General features: G+C 35.5%; 1 protein-coding gene across 1 annotated transcript in view; it reads right to left on the reverse strand.

The window, feature by feature from the left end:
• LOC115629974 overlaps positions 1-19,443 on the reverse strand; it is a 121,996-nt gene that overhangs the window by 71,485 nt on the left and 31,068 nt on the right. Inside the window, exon 2 of the mRNA XM_030526595.1 lies at positions 7,715-7,974. Within this exon, the coding sequence (XP_030382455.1) occupies positions 7,715-7,974 (260 nt within the window). The remainder of the gene's footprint in view (positions 1-7,714; positions 7,975-19,443) is intronic.

The following is a 19,443-nucleotide window of genomic DNA, read 5'->3' on the forward strand; positions in this document are numbered from 1 at the left end:
AGAAGAAGGCGTGGCAGACCCCACAAAGTATATATATTCTTGATTTTTGAATTTTCCTCCCACCCCCCTCTCCCAGGCAAATCGATTTTTTCTAATTCCTGGTGCCTTGGTTGACTGCGAACATGCTTACACAGACACGAATATACGAACATATACATACATACACTCACATAGACGCAATTGCTTTGTATATGTGCAATTATACATCCATTACGTGAGTTCGAATACCATAAGAGGTAAAATCGATCAAAAATTTTTTTTGTAAATCTATTACATTTTTTAATTTCTATAATTATTCTTGACATATGTACAGATTATTTCAAAGTCGGACACCCAAATTTAGCTTTTTTACTTGTTTTTAATTGAATAACGTTTTGTTTATAATTTGAGTAGTTCATTTTTAAATTACACGCCTTTTTATACTCTATACCCGTAGAGCAAAAAGGGTATATTAGGTCTGTGCAAAGTAACATGCAGAAGGAAGCATCTCCGACCCCATAAAGTATATATATTCTGAATCAACATGACGAGAGAAATCGATCTAGACATGTCCGTCCGTCCGCCTGTCCGTCCGCCTGTCCGTCCGTCTGTCCGTCCGTCTGTCCGTCTGGATGAACGCAAGGATCTCAGAAACTACAAGTATAGAAGCTGGAATAACCAAAGTTGGCAGCCAGATTCTCCTAGGCTCCTAAATCGGTTAATTCTATGAAAAGTTATTAGCGAAACAATTTCATTCCGGTACCACGCCCACAAGCTGCAGCATCAAATTCGCTCTTCTTCTTCCTTTTGCTTCTGCTAGAATCGGATATACCTCAGTGTCGGAAGTTTACCTGGGTACAGGGTATTTCACTGTCGGGCGTGCTCGACTGTAGCGTTTTCTCTTGTTATACTCTGTACATGAAAGGTACAAGAGTATATTAGGTTTACGGGAGCTGAAAAATGTAACAGGCAGAAGGTGGCTTGGCAGACCCCACAAAGTATATATATTCTTGATCAGCATGACAAGACGAGTCGATCTATGTCTGTCTGTCTGTCTGTCCAAGTGTCCGTTCGTCCGTCCGTATGAACACCTGGATCTCAGACTCTATAAGAGATAGAGACACCACATTTTGCACAAAGTTGCCTTATGTGTGTACGCTATACGAGTTTGTTTTATTTTTTTGGAATTTCGAACTCAAATCTTGCAAATAGCCCAGTTAGTACATAATCCGTATGCCAAGTTTCATTATGATAGACCGATATAACAATAAGTTATAGCCATAAATATATTTGCTGCCCAAGCGCTGGCCGCAGCTGTTGTTGATGCTGGTGCTTTGGATGACTGCAAACATACTCACACAGACATGAATAGACGTGCATAGACATTCATACACTCACATAGACCCTTTACGTGAGTTCGAATGCCGAAAGAGGTAAAATCTATCCAAATTTTTTTTTTAAATTTTCTTAATTTTTTTTATAGTTATTCTAAATATATGTACAGAGTATCGTCATGTTGATTCAGAATATATATACTTTATGGGGTCGGAGATGCTTCCTTCTGCATGTTACTTTGCACAGACCTAATATACCCTTTTTGCTCTACGGGTATAGAGTATAAAAAGGCGTGTAATTTAAAAATGAACTACTCAAATTATAAACAAAACGTTATTCAATTAAAAACAAGTAAAAAAGCTAAATTTGGGTGTCCGACTTTGAAATAATCTGTTACATATGTTAAGAATAATTATAGAAATTAAAAAAAGTAATAGATTTACAAACAAGATAGAACGCTACAGTCGAGCAAGCCCGACAGTAAAATAGCCTGTACTCTCCACAAAAAGGAAAAATTAAAAAAAAAAAAAATTTAAAAAAAATTAAATTATTAAAAAAAAACAAGATAGAACGCTACAGTCGAGCAAGCCCGACAGTAAAATAGCCTGTACTCTCCACAAAAAGGAAAAATTAAAAAAAAAAAAAATTTAAAAAAAATTAAATTATTAAAAAAAAAACAAGATAGAACGCTACAGTCGAGCAAGCCCGACAGTAAAATAGCCTGTACTCTCCACAAAAAGGAAAAATTAAAAAAAAAAAATTTTAAAAAATTAAATTATTAAAAAAAATGAATGAATTAATTAATTAAAATAATTAATTTAATTAAATTAGAATACATGTTTATGTTCGGTTTAAACAGCATACATTTACATCACGTACCTATGCGTGTTTATATGCGTGTATGTATGCAGCACAAAGTTGAACAAAAGCAGCAACAACAACAACAGCTGCGGGAAGCGCTGCCGACAGAGCTACAGGCAGCGCATGAGCAGCGCATGAGCAGCGATTTTACTTATGGCTATAACTTTCTTCAGAATTGACCTATCATGATGAAATTTGGCACACGGGCACATTAGTACTAACTGGATGTACCTACCAAAATTGATTTTAAAATTCCGAGAATTACGGAAGTTATAAAATACGAATTGCGGGGGAGTGGGGGGTGTATCAGAAAAAATAAACAAACTCGTTCTGCCTAGGGCTTATAGGAACCTTGATACCAATTTTGGTTATCCTAGCTCTTGTACTTACTGAGATCCTTGCGCTCATACAGACAGACGGACAGACGGTCAGACGGACAGACGGACATGGCTATATCGACTCGTCTTCTCATCCTGATCAAGAATATATATACTTTGTGGGGTCTGCCACGCCTCCTTCTGTGTGTTACATACATGCGCACAAAACTAGTATAGCCTTTCACCCTTTGGGTACAGGCTATAAAAAAAATGTTGATCGATTTTACCTCTTATGGTATTCGAACTCACGTAAAGGATGTATAATTGCACATATACAAAGCAATTGCGTCTATGTGAGTGTATGTATGTATATGCTCGTATATTCGTGTCTGTGTAAGCATGTTCGCAGTCAACCAAGGCACCAGCATCAACAACCCTCGCGGGCAGCGCTTGGGCAGCGCTTGAGCAGCGCTGTAGGAGCAAATATATTTATGGCTATAACTTCATGTTGAATCGGTCTATCATAGGGAAACTTGGCATACGGACACATAATAACTAACTGAAAGCATTTGCAAAATTGGCGTTCAAAATTCCAAGAATTACGGGAATTAGAAAAAATCGATTTGCCTTGGAGAGGGGGGTGGGAGAGAAATTCCAAAATACACATTTTCTGCGTATTCACATAAGGCATCTGGGACTAAAATTTGGTGTCCGTAGGTCTTATAATCTACGAGATATAGGCGATTATACGAATGGAAAATCGGTGAAACCCCCATAGGGGGGAAGTGGGGGGAAATTAAAAAAATAAAACAAACTCGTATAGAATACACACATAACGCATCTTTTTGCAAAATTTGGTGTCTCTATCTCTTATAGTCTCTGAGATCCAGGTGTTCATACGGACGGACAGACGGACAGACAGACAGGGCTAGATCGACTCGTCTCGTCATGCTGATCAAGAATATATATACTTTGTGGGTTCTGCCACGCCTCCTTCTGCCTGTTACATTTTCAGCTCCCGCAAACCTAATATACTCTTGTACATTTTATGTACAGAGTATAATTATACATAAAATAAGTGCTTAAAGTATGCACATTTGGATATTTTGGATTTTAAACTTTTAGCTAAAATGTCTTACAACAGAAGAGATTTTGGAAAAATCGTCAAGTATGGTCAGTGCTTAGGAATATGACTTGGAGAACAGCCTAGGTGGCGAATTAGTGCAGTTCGCAGAGCTGCTGAAAACAGATGTGGCTACTGTTATTGACAGCAAGAAACAGGAGCCTCTGGAACAGCGATTTTATAAACTAAATAAATTTTATAAATTAAACTATCAGGTATTGCCCGTCTTAACCCGGCTCAATATGTTTCCAATTGTATTTATTTTGTGTGTGCATAACCTACCCATATGTTTTCACCTTATAAGTTACCAGTAGGAAGGCATTTAAGGTATTTAAATGAACATTTTCTGTTCTTGACAAAAAATTTTTCAGTAGTCCGTTACATTTTTGTTCTTGCCAAACTATTTCGTTAAACGAACATGACCACTATAACTAATATTTTTTAAAGCTGGTTTTCCCCCCTTTGGAGCTGGAATTTTCCAAAAGCCTTTCTTAGTGTGCTCCTACACTATGATGGATACTATGAAAAGATACTTGAGTCCGAATTTCATCTTTTACCGTTTGGGCTGTGCGTTGATCACTAATTAGTCAGGACAAACTGTTTTATATATAGAGATAACGCAACGTTTTAAGATAGACTATGTGCAAAAAAGGGGAATAATTATAAGGGTATATCCTAATTTTAAATTCACATTTGAGTCTTTTCGTGCCATATTGAGTCAATACGGTCACGCACAAACTCGGAATATGAAACACGGCACTCCTGTCAATGCCGTGCAGCGATGAGCCTCGACAAAAAGCACTGACAATTCTCATCTCAATTTGCTAGAGTAAAACTTTCGATAGTTGAAGCCACCGATACCATCAAAATATCGAAGTTTGAATGCAATAAGCAGAATATTTAAATAATAAAATCTAATTATTTATTGAGATTAATAAGAACAAATCATATACATACATACATACATCTGCCCGCAATGCGAAGCAGAATATTCGTAGCTCCGTTATTCGGTTTCTGCTTTACTATCGCTTACGCAGTCGTTGCCTAGCGACGGTAACTGTAAACTTTTGGCGTTTTGCCTTTGCAATTAACATTAAATGGTAAAAACGAAAGAAGTTGTTGTTGTTTTTAGAGCATTAGTTTTTTTACAATCAAACAACTGTGTTCGATTGCCCAATGTATACATTAATACGAATGTACATACATGCTATATTCATACACATGCATACATACATACATACATACATATGTACATATGTATGTTTCTCTTTATTTTCAACCGTACGTAGAGAACCGCACACATAGACACGAACTGTTGCTTGTTGTGTGTGTGAGTGTGTGTATGTGATGTCCCCAATTATTTGATATTTGTTGTTGCTGCATAAAGTTATTAATGAAAACCCTAATGCAAAATGCACTAAACAAAGAAAAAATTACTTTTAAAAATGTTATATAATTTTCAATTAATTAACATTTCTTGCTCTGTCAGTGCAAGACGAATGTACATACATACATATGTAGATACATATGTACATACATAGATGTGCACATATGTATGGACATTCACACATTAGTGTCTCACATTTTGCTTTGGCTATTTCAATCGTTTGCACGCAACTACACGAACAGCTGTTTGCATGTGTGTGTGTGTGTGTATGTATACTTAGTTGTCCCCAACTGTTTGATATTTTGTATTGTTTGTTCTGCCTGCTTTTGTAAAATGCATATTTTGAAAATCCTTGAATGCAAAGTTGTAGATTTAGTTACGTAGATTACATTACCCAAATTTTAAATCGATCGGACTAAATTTATAACACAAACTTTTCATTTAAAATAGTGAATAAATATTAAAACCCAATAATTCAAGCTCCAACACAAATTTCGAAAATCTAAGTATGCAGTTTTGTTTGTGTTCTTTAATTGATTTTAGAAACTAAGTTTTAAGTTGATCGGTTGAAAAATGCGGATTTTTCAAACAAACTTTGGAGCTACTTTTCGCCCCTTTGGAGCTCGAATTTTCCAAAATCCCTTCTTAATGCACATTTACACTATGATAGAATACTTGAGCCCAAATTTCAGCTTTCTAGCTTTTACCGTGTGGGCTGTGGGCTGTTGACGCGGTTTGCTTTTGTGCCCCAACATTTTTTTACAGGAAAACTCCCATATTTTAGGCCCCAAAAAAAATATCAAACAAGTAAAAAAGCTAAAGTCGGGTGTCCCGACTTTGAAATACTCTGTACATATGTTTACAATAATTATAGAAAATAAAAATAATTTAGGAAATAAAAAAAAATTGATCGATTTTACCTCTCTCGGTATTCGAACTCACGTAAAGGGTTTATAATTGCACATTTACATAGCAATTGCGTCTGTGTGAGTGTATGTATGCCTATGCGCATATATTCGTGTCTGTGTAAGCATTTTCGCAGTCAACCAAACAGCAACATCAACAACAGCCGCGGGCAGCGCTTGAGCAGCGCTGCAGCAGCAAATATATTTATGGCTATAACTTCTCGTTAAATCGGTCTATCATAGTGAAACTTGGCATACGGACACATAATAACCAACTGGGGGTATTTCCAAAATTTTAGTTCGAAATTCCAAGAATTACGGGAGTTACGATTTGTGGGGAAGAGGGGGGAGGGAGGGAAATTCCAAAATATACATTTTCTGCGTATTCACATAAGGCATCTGGGACTAAAATTTGGTGTTCCTAGGTCTTATAGTCTCCGAGATATAGGCGATTATACGAATGGAAAATCGGGAAAACCCCCATAGGGGGGAAGTGGGGGGGAAAATCAAAAAAATAAAACAAACTCGTATAGAATACACACATAACGCATCTTTGTGCAAAATTTGGTGTCTCTATCTCTTATAGTCTCTGAGATCCAGGTGTTCATACGGACGGACAGACGGACAGACTGACAGACGGACAGACAGACAGACAGGGCTAGATCGACTCGTCTCGTCATGCTGATCAAGAATATATATACTTTGTGGGGTCTGCCACGCCTCCTTTTGCCTGTTACATTTTTCAGCTCCCGCAAACCTAATATACTTCTGTACATTTCATGTACAGAGTATAAAAACCAAGTATACAGTTTTTATTGGAATTGTTCTGAGAGTATACTAAGTTTGAAGTTAATCAGATGAAAACTGTAGATTTTTCATACAAATGTTGGAGCCTGTTTCCCCCCCTTTGGAGCTCGAGTTTTCCAAAATCCCTTCTTAGTGGGCACCTGGACTATGAAAGGATACTTGCGTCCAAATTTCAAACTTCCAAGCCCTTACCGTTTGGGCTGTGCGTTGGTCACCAATCAGTCAGTCAGTCAGTCAGGACAAACTGTTTTATATATATATAGATAATTCTTTAGAATGTGTTTCCCAAACTTAGAAATTGCCTTGCTCATTTACTTGTCTCTCATGATCACTAACTGAAGTGGCAAACGTTCTTTTTCAACATTAAAACGTATTAAAAATGAATAAAGGATCACGATGGACAAAGAACGTCTTAATCATCTCACTTTGTTGAATATAGAGCATGATTTGCTTAGAGAAGTCGATATTGAAATTTGCCCACACTAAATCCAGAAAAGTTTATTTCTAACAGTTTTGTTTTATTTAATACCCTAAACTTGAGAACCTAAAACAAACCAAGGAACCCGACAGAATTTGTTGCAGGTCCCGCGCTGGCTTAATCCGGCACTGACATAGGTGTTCAAACGGATGGACAGACGCACAGTCGTGTAGACATGGTTAAATCCACTCGTATTGTCTTTCTGATAAAGAATATATGTATGTATGTATGTATATACTTTGTGTATGCTACCACGACTGTTTCAATCTGTTACATTTTTCACATTGCCAAACCTATTATACTTGTATGTTAACACTCTAAACACTACACACAACCACAAAAACCTAAATTACATTGCTCAACTAGATTTCCATCCTATCACAGTTGCTTTCGAAGCACTGCAACCATTTCGGTAATAAAACGAATTGTGAAGCATAATTAAATAAATATATTTTATGAAATAGACACCCAAATGTTGCAACTTTCAGATATAAAGTATATCAGGGAATTTTTTCTGGTTACCGTTATCAGTTCGTTTTGTTATGTAATTATCCGTAGAAAATGGTTTCATATGGCTGTTACTTTCGTTTTTAACATCTCCATCCTCACTGATAGTTCCTTTAAGTACGCCTTCTTCGTCTATAGAATCACTTGACATCATAGCTGTGGAGGCCGATGTATAAGAGGCTACTTCAGAAACGGAATCTTTGGCTTTCCCGTCAGCATGCGATATGTTACAATTGTTCTTCACATTTTTGTTAATTGATTCATTATGCCGCTTTCTTTTGAGATAATTTCGAAAATTTCTTTGGATAATGTATACACAACTTAAATATGGTTTGGTAATATTAGTATTGATTGGTGTATTTCTTATTTTTCTAGTACTCTTTTGCTTTTTGCTCAAATATTGACGAAATGTTCTTTGTATAACACAAGCGGCATAGGCAATCTGTTGGATATTGTTAGTTAACAATTTTTTTTTTATATCATTTATTGTTTTCTTTTCATAGTACTGATGTTGGATGACGTTGTTAGCTTTTATATGCTTTGCACTGAACTTTGCTGATCTCGATTTACTACAATCTAGATTGTCTTTCATCTTTGCGTGTCTTTTTTTCTCTAGATACTGGCGAACACGTTTTTGTATAATATAGACTGCGTTTATGTAGTTTGCATTCTCGGAATTTATGCTCCTAAAGTTAGCCGTGTGTTTTTTAGCGTTTGATGCAGAGCAGTCCAACGTACGCCCACACATACACGTATGTTTTTCTTTAGATATCACACTAGACTTATCTTTAATGTATCTTTCATATTCACTATAGCGAATGAATTCCTTGTGATCCGACATAAGAATTTGTAATTTTTTGAAATATTCCAAAGCGTAAGCGTAAATATTTTCGGGTGTTTCTTTTAAAATGGCTTTAATAAATTGTTTAAGAAGAGTCGTAAGACTATCAGGAATTATATTTTGTACTAGTGATAGTGGGATTTGTTCTTGAAAGCGATTTTTCATAATTGATTGGTTATTTTCCTGGGACTCATATCTATGAACCATAAAGTGTACTTTTTCCAAAAATTGCACCTCAAAATATTTCGCTGAAAAATCGTACAGATTGATCGGTTTTACCCGCAAAACTTCTTTTGTAAAATTTTTCATTAAGTCTCGGAGACCCTCCGGAACTCGCGGTAAGTTGGGTCTAATCATATTATTAAAATGCTTGAAACTGTAGTTCCCGTACGATTTATCAATACTGACAACAAATAATTTTCTCCTGTGTCTTAAAACTCCAATGAAAAGTTTTGCTTGACGTTTCTATGCCAACTATTACCCAAAACAAAAAACCGATTATCTGACAGAAAATTTCCCACACCTTGCACCTAAATGGGTAAATATGTTTTTTAGTGCGACTGTATGTAACACACAAAGGAGGTGTGGCAAAGTATATATATTATATATTAGATCTCAGAGACTATAAAAGCTGGAGAAATCAAATTGTTGTACGAGTTAGTTTTATTTTTTTGACCCACCAGTTACCCGATTTTGGGATTTTCCCTAACGTCACTCATATAATAACCTATATCACAGAGACAAAAAATACCTTCATATAGTGATTATGTATTTGTTTGTTACGTTTTTCACTTCTCGCAAACCTAATATGTACATTTTAGGTACTACAGAGTAAAATATGAATATAGAAATGGTATTACCATATTTTTGAGCAGCGATTGGGCAGTGAAGGCTGTTCTGGTCAGAGCACCTACAAGTAGATAATGTTGACGGACTGGGCCAAGAAATCTTCCGATTTTCTCAAGTCTTCTGTGAAGGAAAATATTCAAATGAGGAACGAATTACTAGAAATCTAAAACTGGAAAATTCATCATTGTCAAATACGAGTATGTACGAGTATTTTTCTAAACTATGATTGATGGTAAAGTTCTAAACGTTCTTCTTTAAACTTAATTTTTTTCCTTGATACATCTTTTTGCATTCAGAAGATATGAATTTTGCAATGAAAAAAGTCAGAAGACCCCACTGTGTGCTGTTGGGACCAAAACTTGGAGTTAGATCCGACGTCTAGTTGCATCGGACACAATATGCCTGTTATTTTAAGCGAGAATATATCATTTTAAAGGTATATCATTTTAATGGTATGAAATTTTAATGGTATATAAGCTTTTGTGTGTGGAATGTCACGAACAGACTTCATAGGAAAACAATTAGGCCATCAATCAATAATGAGAACAAGACGCATTGCGCAGGTCCTTTTTGAACAAAGGAAATTACTGCAACCTTCTTGGTTTCTTGATGAATTTTGTCCCGGAAATAATGTATAATATTTTAGGCGAAAATATATATTTTTTTAAGAGTATATAAGCTTTGGTGTGCCGAATGCAACGTAATGACCTCCGATGTAAACAAATAGGTCATGAATCAATAACGAGAAAAAGACGCATTGCGAAGTTCGATTTTAAACAGTAAAAAAGGAGCCTTAGAAAATTCGAGTCACGAATTTGCAAAACAAAAAAACAAGTAAAAAAGATAAAGTCGGGTGTCCCGACTTTCAAATACTCTGTACATATGTTTACAGTAATAATAGAAATTAAAACAATTAAGAGAATTAAAAAAAAAAATTTTGATCGATTTTACCTCTTTTGGTATTCGAACTCAAGTAAAAGGTGTATAATTTCACATTTACATAGCAATTGCGTATATGTGAGTGTATGAATGTCCATGCGCGTCTATTCGTGTATGTGTAAACATGTTAGCAGTCAACCAAAGCACCAGCATCCACAATAGCCGCGGGCAGCGCTTGAGCAGCGCTGGAGCAGCAAATATATTTCTGGCTATAACTTCTTGTTAAATCGGTCTATCATAGTGAAACTTGACATACGGATACATAATCGCTAACTGGGGGAATTTGAAAAATTTGAGTTCGAAATTCCAAGATACGGGAGTTACAATTTACGGGTGAGAGGGGGGAGCGAGAGAAATTCCAAAATACACATTCTCTGCGTATTCACATAAGGCATACATTTGGTGTTCCTAGGTCTTATAGTCGCCTAGATGTAGGCGATTATACGAATGGAAAATCGGGAAAACCCCCATAGGGGGGAAATGGGGGGGGAAACAAAAAAATAAAACAAACTCGTATAGCGTACACATAAAGACATCTTTGTGCAAAGTTTGGAGTCTCTATCTCTTATAGTCTCTGAGATTCAGGTGTTCATACGGACGGACATTTCATGTACAGAGTTTAAAAATGTAACAAATAAAATTTAAATTTTTATAAGCAACTAGCAGGTATTGCCCGTCGTAACCCGGCTCAATATGTTTCCAATTGTATTTATTTTGTGTGTGCATAACCTACCCATATGTTTTCACCTTAAAGGTTACCAGTAGGAAGGCATTTAAGGTATTTAAATGAACATTTTCTGTTCTTGACAAAAAATTGTTCAGTAGTCCGTTACATTTTTGTTCTTGACAAACTATTTCGTTAAACGAACATGACCACTATAACTAATATTTTTTAAAGCTCGTTTTCCCCCCGTTGGAGCTAGAATTTTCCAAAAGCCTTTCTTAGTGTGCTCCTACACTATGATGGATACTATGAAACGATACTTGAGTCCAAATTTAAATTCACATTCGAGTCTTTTCGTGCCATATTGAGTCAATACGGCCACGCACAAACTCGGAATATGAAACACGGCACTCGTGTCAATGCCGTGCAGCGATGAGCCACGATCAAAAAGCACTGGCACCGATACCATCAAAATATCGAAGTTTGAATGCAATAAGCAGAATATTTAAATAACAAAATCTAATTATTTATTGACATCAATAAGAACAAATCATATACATACATACATCTGCCCGCAATGCGAAGCAGAATATGCGTAGCTCCGTTATTCGGTTTCTGCTTTACTATCGCTTACGCAGTCGTTGCCTAGCGACGGTAACTGTAACATTTTGGCGTTTTGCCTTTGCAATTAACATTAAATGGTAAAAACGAAAGAAGAGCGAGCTAATGACTTGCAGTTGTTGTTGTTTTTAGAGCATTATTTTTTTTTACAATCAAACAACTGTGTGTGTATACATTAATACGAATGTACATACATGCTGTATTCATACACAGGCATACATACATACATATGTACATATGTTTCTCTTTACTTTTTCAACCGTACGTAGAGAACCGCACACATAGACACGAACTGTTGCTTGTTGTGTGTGAGTGTGTGTATGTGATGTCCCCAACTATTTGATATTTGTTGTTGCTGCATAAAGTTATTAATGAAAACACTAATGCCAAATGCACTAAACAAAGAAAAAATTACTTTTAAAAATGTTATATTATATAATTTTCAATTAATTAACATCTCTTGCTCTGTCAGTGCAAGACGAATGTACATACATACATATGTAGATACATACATATGTACATACATAGATGTGCACATATGTATGGACATTCACACATTAGTGTCTCACATGTTGCTTTGGCTATTTCAATCGTTTGCCCGCAACTACACGAACAGCTGTTTGTATGTGTGTATATGTATACTTAGTTGTCCCCAACTGTTTGATATTTTGTATTGTTTGTTCTGCCTGCTTTTGTAAAATGCATATTTTGAAAATCCTTGAATGCAAAGTTGTAGATTTAGTTACGTAGATTACATTATCCAAATTTTGAATCGATCGGACTAAATTTATAACAAAAACTTTTCATTTGAAATAGTGAATAAATATTAAAACCCCAATAATTCAAGCTCCAACACAAATTTCGAAAATCCGAGTATGCAGTTTTGTTTGTATCCTTTAATTGATTTTAGAAACTAAGTTTTAAGTCGATCGGTTGAAAAGTGCGGATTTTTCAAACAAACTTTGGAGCTCGTTTTCCCCCCTTTGGAGCTCGAATTTTCCAAAATCCCTTCTTAGTGCGCATCTACACCATGATAGGATACTTGAGCCCAAATTTCAGCATCCTAGCTTTTACCGTTTGGGCTGTGGGCTGTTGACGCGGTTTCCTTTTTTTGTGCCCCAAGAAAACCCCAATAATTCAAGCTCCAACAAAAAATTATAAAAACCGAGTATGCAGTTTTCTTTGCATTCTTTAATTGATTTTAGAAACTAAGTTTTAAGTCGATCGGTTGAAAAATGCGGATTTTTCAAACAAACTTTGGATCTCGTTTTCCCCCCTTTGGAGCTCGAATTTTCCAAAATCCCTTCTTAGTGCTCATCTACACCATGATAGGATACTTGAGCCCAAATTTCAGCATCCTAGCTTTTACCGTGTAGGCTGTGGGCTGTTGACGCGGTTTGCTTTTGTGCCCCAACATTTTTTTTTACATGAAAACTCCCATATTTTAGGCCCCAAAAAAAATATCAAAAAACCAAGTATACAGTTTTTCTTGGAATTGGAATTGGAGTATACAAACTAAGTTTAAAGTTAATCAGATGAAAACTGTAGATTTTTCATACAAACGTTGGAGCTCGTTTTCCCCCCTTTGGAGCTCGAATTTTCCAAAATCCCTTCTTAGTGCGCATCTACACCATGATAGGATACTTGAGCCCAAATTTCAGCATCCTAGCTTTTACCGTTTGGGCTGTGGGCTGTTGACGCGGTTTCCTTTTTTTGTGCCCCAAGAAAACCCCAATAATTCAAGCTCCAACAAAAAATTATAAAAACCGAGTATGCAGTTTTCTTTGCATTCTTTAATTGATTTTAGAAACTAAGTTTTAAGTCGATCGGTTGAAAAATGCGGATTTTTCAAACAAACTTTGGATCTCGTTTTCCCCCCTTTGGAGCTCGAATTTTCCAAAATCCCTTCTTAGTGCTCATCTACACCATGATAGGATACTTGAGCCCAAATTTCAGCATCCTAGCTTTTACCGTGTAGGCTGTGGGCTGTTGACGCGGTTTGCTTTTGTGCCCCAACATTTTTTTTTACATGAAAACTCCCATATTTTAGGCCCCAAAAAAAATATCAAAAAACCAAGTATACAGTTTTTCTTGGAATTGGAATTGGAGTATACAAACTAAGTTTAAAGTTAATCAGATGAAAACTGTAGATTTTTCATACAAACGTTGGAGCCTGTTTTCCCCCCTTTGGAGCTCGAGTTTTCCAAAATCCCTTCTTAGTGGGGACCTAGACTATGAAAGGATACTTGAGTCCAAATTTCAGCTTCCTAGCCTTTACCGTTTGGGCTGTGCAATGATCACCAATCAGTCAGTCAGTCAGTCAGGACAAACTGTTTTATATATATAGAGATATAAGTGGAATTCTTTGGAATTCTTTCTGTGGCACCGACGGATTTTTTTTTAGATTTCAAAACCAACTGTTGCCTCCGAAAATTTCTGCACTCCTGAATATAAAGTATTATTAATGATTTCCTAAATTATTTAAACGACACTCGCTTAACTCATAACAAGTGAAGAAGCCAAAGTCAGGTGTCCCGACATTGAAATACTCTGTACATATGTGTAGAATAATTGAAGAAATTAAAAAAATTAAATTAAAAAAAAAAAAAACAAGTAAAAAAACTAAAGTCGGGTATCCCGACTTTGAAATACTTTGTACATATGTTAAGAATAATTATAGAAATTTAAAAAATAAGAGAATTACAAAAAAATATTTGATCGATTTTACCTCTTTTGGTATTTGAACTCACGTAAAGGGTGTATAATTGCACATATACAAAGCAATTGCGTCTATGTGAGTATATGTATGTTTATGCTCGTATATTCGTGTCTATGTAAGCATGTTCGCAGTCAACCAAAGCACAGCTTTTTACGAAAAGGAGGGTAAAAAATTAAAATGTTGATTAAATAATGTACGATGCATTTAAAAAATAACTTATGCATATGATCAATGAAAAAACTTCAACAAATGCAACTCAGATCCATTTTAAGGCAAAATATTGCGTCTTAATAATGAACATGTGGTCGACTTTATATGGAAAAATTTTTTGTAGGGGGGAGCAACGGGTCCCCCCCCCCCCCCTGCTTACGCCCTTGCTTATGGCTATAAATTCTTGTTAAGTCGGTCTATCATGATGAGCACGAAGTGCTCGAATCGCATCAAAGTAGTATAGTTGGCATGGGCGTAGCAAGGATTTAGTTCAGGGAGGGCAAGATTTTTTTGGTCGATCTTTTAATATCAAAAAATAGGAAAAAATAAAATTCAAAATAATGAAAATTTGAAAAGAAAATATTTGTAAATAAACTTGCTAAAAAATAAGATTTGTGATCGTGGAACTAATATAAAGTTGGTCCCGTGCGACATCGAGAGTGTAAATTTTAACAATTTGAAATTATGTTTTTTTACATAAATGATAAATTCTTATATACTTGTACTAGCAGGTATTGCCCGTCTTAACCCGGCTCAATATAATGTTTCCAATTGTATTTATTTTGTGTGTGCATAACCTACCCATATGTTTTCACCTTATAAGTTACCAGTAGGAAGGCATTTAAGGTATTTAAATGAACATTTTCTGTTCTTGACAAAAAATTGTTCAGTAGTCCGTTACATTTTTGTTCTTGCCAAACTATTTCTTTAAACGAACATGACCACTATAACTAATATTTTTTTAAACCTCCCCCCTTTGGAGTTAGAATTTTCCAAAAGCCTTTCTTAGTGTGCTCCTACACTATGATGGATACTATGAAAGGATACTTGAGTCCAAATTTCATCTTTTACCGTTTGGGCTGTGCGTTGATCACCAATTAGTCAGGACAAACTGTTTTATATATAGAGATAACGCAACGTTTTAAGATAGACTATGTGCAAAAAAGGGGAATAATTATAAGGGTATATCCTAATTTTAAATTCACATTTGAGTCAATACGGTCACGCACAAACTCGGAATATGAAACACGGCACTCGTGTCAATGCCGTGCAGCGATGAGCCACGATCAAAAAGCACTGACAATTCTCATCTCAATTTGCTAGAGTAAAACTTTCGATAGTTGAAGCCAGCGTTTTGCCTTTGCAATTAACATTAAATGGTCAAAACGAAAGAAGATGAGCGAGCCAACAACTTGAAGTTGTTGTTGTTGTTTTGTATTTACATGCTTCATACATATACAGGCATAGATACATATGCTTGTACATATGTATGTATGCATGGGCACACATAGACACGACTATTTGATATTTGATATATGGCAAGTAAAAAACATATTGCTATATTTTAATCGTTGAATGCCAATTTGTTGATATAGTTATGTTGATTACATTACCCAAATTTGAAATCGATCGGACAAAATTTATAACACAAACTATTCATTTGAAAAAGTGAATAAATATTAAAACCCCAATAATAAAATTAAATGCGATATATCGAAAATATCGATACTTGTGTTGATATATCGTAATACATGTCGAATACAAATACATCGAAAAACATCGTTTGAGAGTTATTGATTATAATACTGTATTCGATTGTACACTGTACACATACATACATACAAATTTATTTGTATGTGTACTGTAACTGTAAACTTTTGGCATTTTGCGTATGTAATGAACAGGCGTAAATGATCAAAACGAAAGAAGATTTGCGAGCCAATAACTTGAAGTTGTTGTTGTTGTTTTAAAAATTTTGATTTGAAACCATAGAAAACTATTTTTTACAATTAAACAACAGTGTTCGATAGCCCACTGCATACTTGTACATACAAACCTATATATGTATATAGGAATGTATGAACGTACATACATACTTATTGATGTACATACATACATATGTACATGCTATACATACAGACGTATGTACGTATGTAATACATATGGTGCTGGCGTAATTCATAATACGAAATTCTTTCTAAGGGGAGAAATGTCCCCCCTGCCCAACCTGTGTACGCCCTTGTAGTCCGTTGTCCTAAAAACCCCTTATGCCAAATGTACTAAACAAAGAAAAAATAGCATAAAAATGTTTATGTTATAATGTTAATAATTTTTAATTAATTAACATTTCTTGCCCTGTCAGTGCAAGACGAATGTACTTTTGTACATACATATGTATGTATGTATGTACATACATGTGTACAAATGAACATTCACACATTAGTGTCTCACATTTTGCTTTGGCTACTTCAACCGTTTACACGCAACTACACGAACAGCTGCTTGTATGTATGTATGTGTGTGTGTGTATGTATACTTAGTTGTCCCCAACTGTTTGATATTTTGTATTGTTTGTTCTACCTGCATTTGTAAAATGCATATTTTAAAAATCGTTAAATGCAATGCAATGCAATGTAATTTTAGTTACGTAGATTATATTACCCAAATTTGAAATCGATCTGACAAAATTTATAACACAAACTTTTCATTTGAAAAAATGAATAAATATTAAAACCCCAATAATTCAAGCTCCAACACAAATTTTGAAAAACCGAGTATGCAGTTTTGTTTGTATTCTTCTATAGATTATAAAACCTAAATTTAAAGTTGATCGATTCAAAAATGCAGAATTTTCAAACAAACTTTGGAGCTACTTTTCCCCCCTTTGGAGCTCGAATTTTCCAAAATCCCTTCTTAGTGCGCATCTACACCATGATAGGATAATTGAGCCCAAATTTCAGTTTCCTAGCTTTTACCGTTTGGGCTGTGGGGTGTTGATTGTGTTTCAATTTTTCCACAGAAAACCCCCCTTTTTTCATGCCCCAGGAAAAATGGTGAAAAACCAAGTAAACAGTTTTTCTTGTATTCTTTTTGAGAGTAAACAAGCTAAGTTTGAATTTAATTGGATGAAAATTGTAGATTTTTCATACAAACGTTGGAGCCCGTTTTCCCCCCTTTGGCGTTCGAATTTTCCAAAACCGCTTCTTAGTGCTCACCTACACCACTGAAGACAACATGTGTCCAATTTTCAGCCTCTTAGCTCTTACCGTTTGGGCTGTGCGTTGATTGCACATAGCTTTTCGTTTACCGAATTTTCCACCGGAAAATCATTATTATTCAGGCCGCAGGAAAAATATTGAAAATCCAAGTATACAGTTTTTTTTGTATTCTTTTTGAGAATATACAAACTAAGTTTGAAGTTAATCGGATAAAAATTGTAGATTTTTCATACAAACGTTGGAGCTCGTTTTCCCCCCTTTGGAGCTCGAATTTTCCGAAACCCCTTCTTAGTGCTCACTTTCACTATAAGAGGAATCTTGTGTCTAATTTTCAGCCTCCTAGCTCTTACCGTTTAGGCTGTGCGTTGATTGCAAATAGCTTTTCGTTTTCCGAATTTTCCACCGGAAAATCATTATTATTCAGGCCGCAGGAAAAGTATTGAAAATCCAAGTATACAGTTTTTTTTGTATTCTTTGTGAGAGTATACAAACTGAGTTTGAAGTTAATCGGATAAAAATTGTAGATTTTTCATACAAACGTTGGAGCTCGTTTTCCCCCCTTTGGAGCTCGAATTTTCCGAAACCCCTTCTTAGTGCTCACTTTCACTATAAGAGGGATCTTGTGTCCAAATTTCAGCTTCCTAGCTCTTACCGTTTGGGCTGTGCGTTGATTGCCAATCAGTCAGTCAGTCAGGACAAACTGTTTTATATATATAGAGATATACATACGTTTACATACTTTAAAATTATTGAAATCTAGGTGAATAATACCGGCTGCAAAAAAAATAAAGAGGCGTGCAAATGGAGAGAAAAATATGTAATTTTTCTAATGGGTTTCTAATGGGTCAATTTATAGCTTGAAACTATAAAGTTAATTTTCTAAAAAGAATTCGTATGCTTCTCAGTTGAATAGAATTTTTTTATAAGCTAACATGGAATGGGTGCCGTATCTGGGGTCGGGGCAGTTATCAAAAGAAAGTTATGGCAGATAAAGAAATCTAAAATCATTTTGTTTCGATATTTCAGAACTGAAACTGTATTTTATGAACTGTTAAACCAAAACTATTTTTAAGAGACAATAATGCACAACGTTTAAAAATTAGTCGCATTTATATATATTGCCTCAGGTTTCGATAAAATCAGCCAACTGGTGGCCGCCAAAAACAACTTATTTGCCCCGTTTGTCCCGTTGTCCAAAATCAACCTTTGCACCAAATATAGGGCTAGTTAAGAGTTATAAGTTGAGCATATGAACACAATGTTTTCATGCCCATATATATGTAAGATTTATTAGGTTTATAAATCGTTTAATAAAGTATATCGAGTATTTGACAAACAATAAGAACAGTATTATATAATAACATAAGACTTCAAAATATGTTTAGGCGCCGACTTTCGCAACTTCTGACCAACTTTAGTGACTGCTGTACAACTTTACTACTGACGACTGAATGCCACGACTGCTGCTTACGACTGTTGAAAACCGACTATCCCACGACTTCTTCTTAATTACGCCTTCGCCTGATCGGGGGTGCCAACTGATGATAATGGCACAAGGATGCCACTTTACACTCGGCCATCTTGCTCATCATCTGGCTCAGATGATTCTCCAGCTTCATCGTCTTCGTCTTGACCCATGTAACGCCACAGTTTCATAGAATCAGTACAAGTTGAAGTCTGATTCGGACCCTGGAACTCTGCAACTTTCTTCACGTCGAACCTTCCATTACGTTTTATTTTGGTAACCTCGTATGGCCCGGTATATTTGGGAGCCAGCTTTTTACCATTTACAAACTGTGTTACTTTAATGGCTACTAAGTCTGCTAATTGGTAACCACTATGCTTACGTCGCTTTTTGTCAAAATTCTTCTTGTAGCAACTTTGAGCTTTTTCAATCTGTAC

This window comes from Scaptodrosophila lebanonensis, unplaced genomic scaffold (genome assembly GCF_003285725.1).
Source record: "Scaptodrosophila lebanonensis strain 11010-0011.00,11010-0021.00 unplaced genomic scaffold, SlebRS2 tig00000184-arrow-arrow-pilon, whole genome shotgun sequence".
Taxonomy (NCBI): Eukaryota; Metazoa; Arthropoda; class Insecta; order Diptera; family Drosophilidae; genus Scaptodrosophila; species Scaptodrosophila lebanonensis.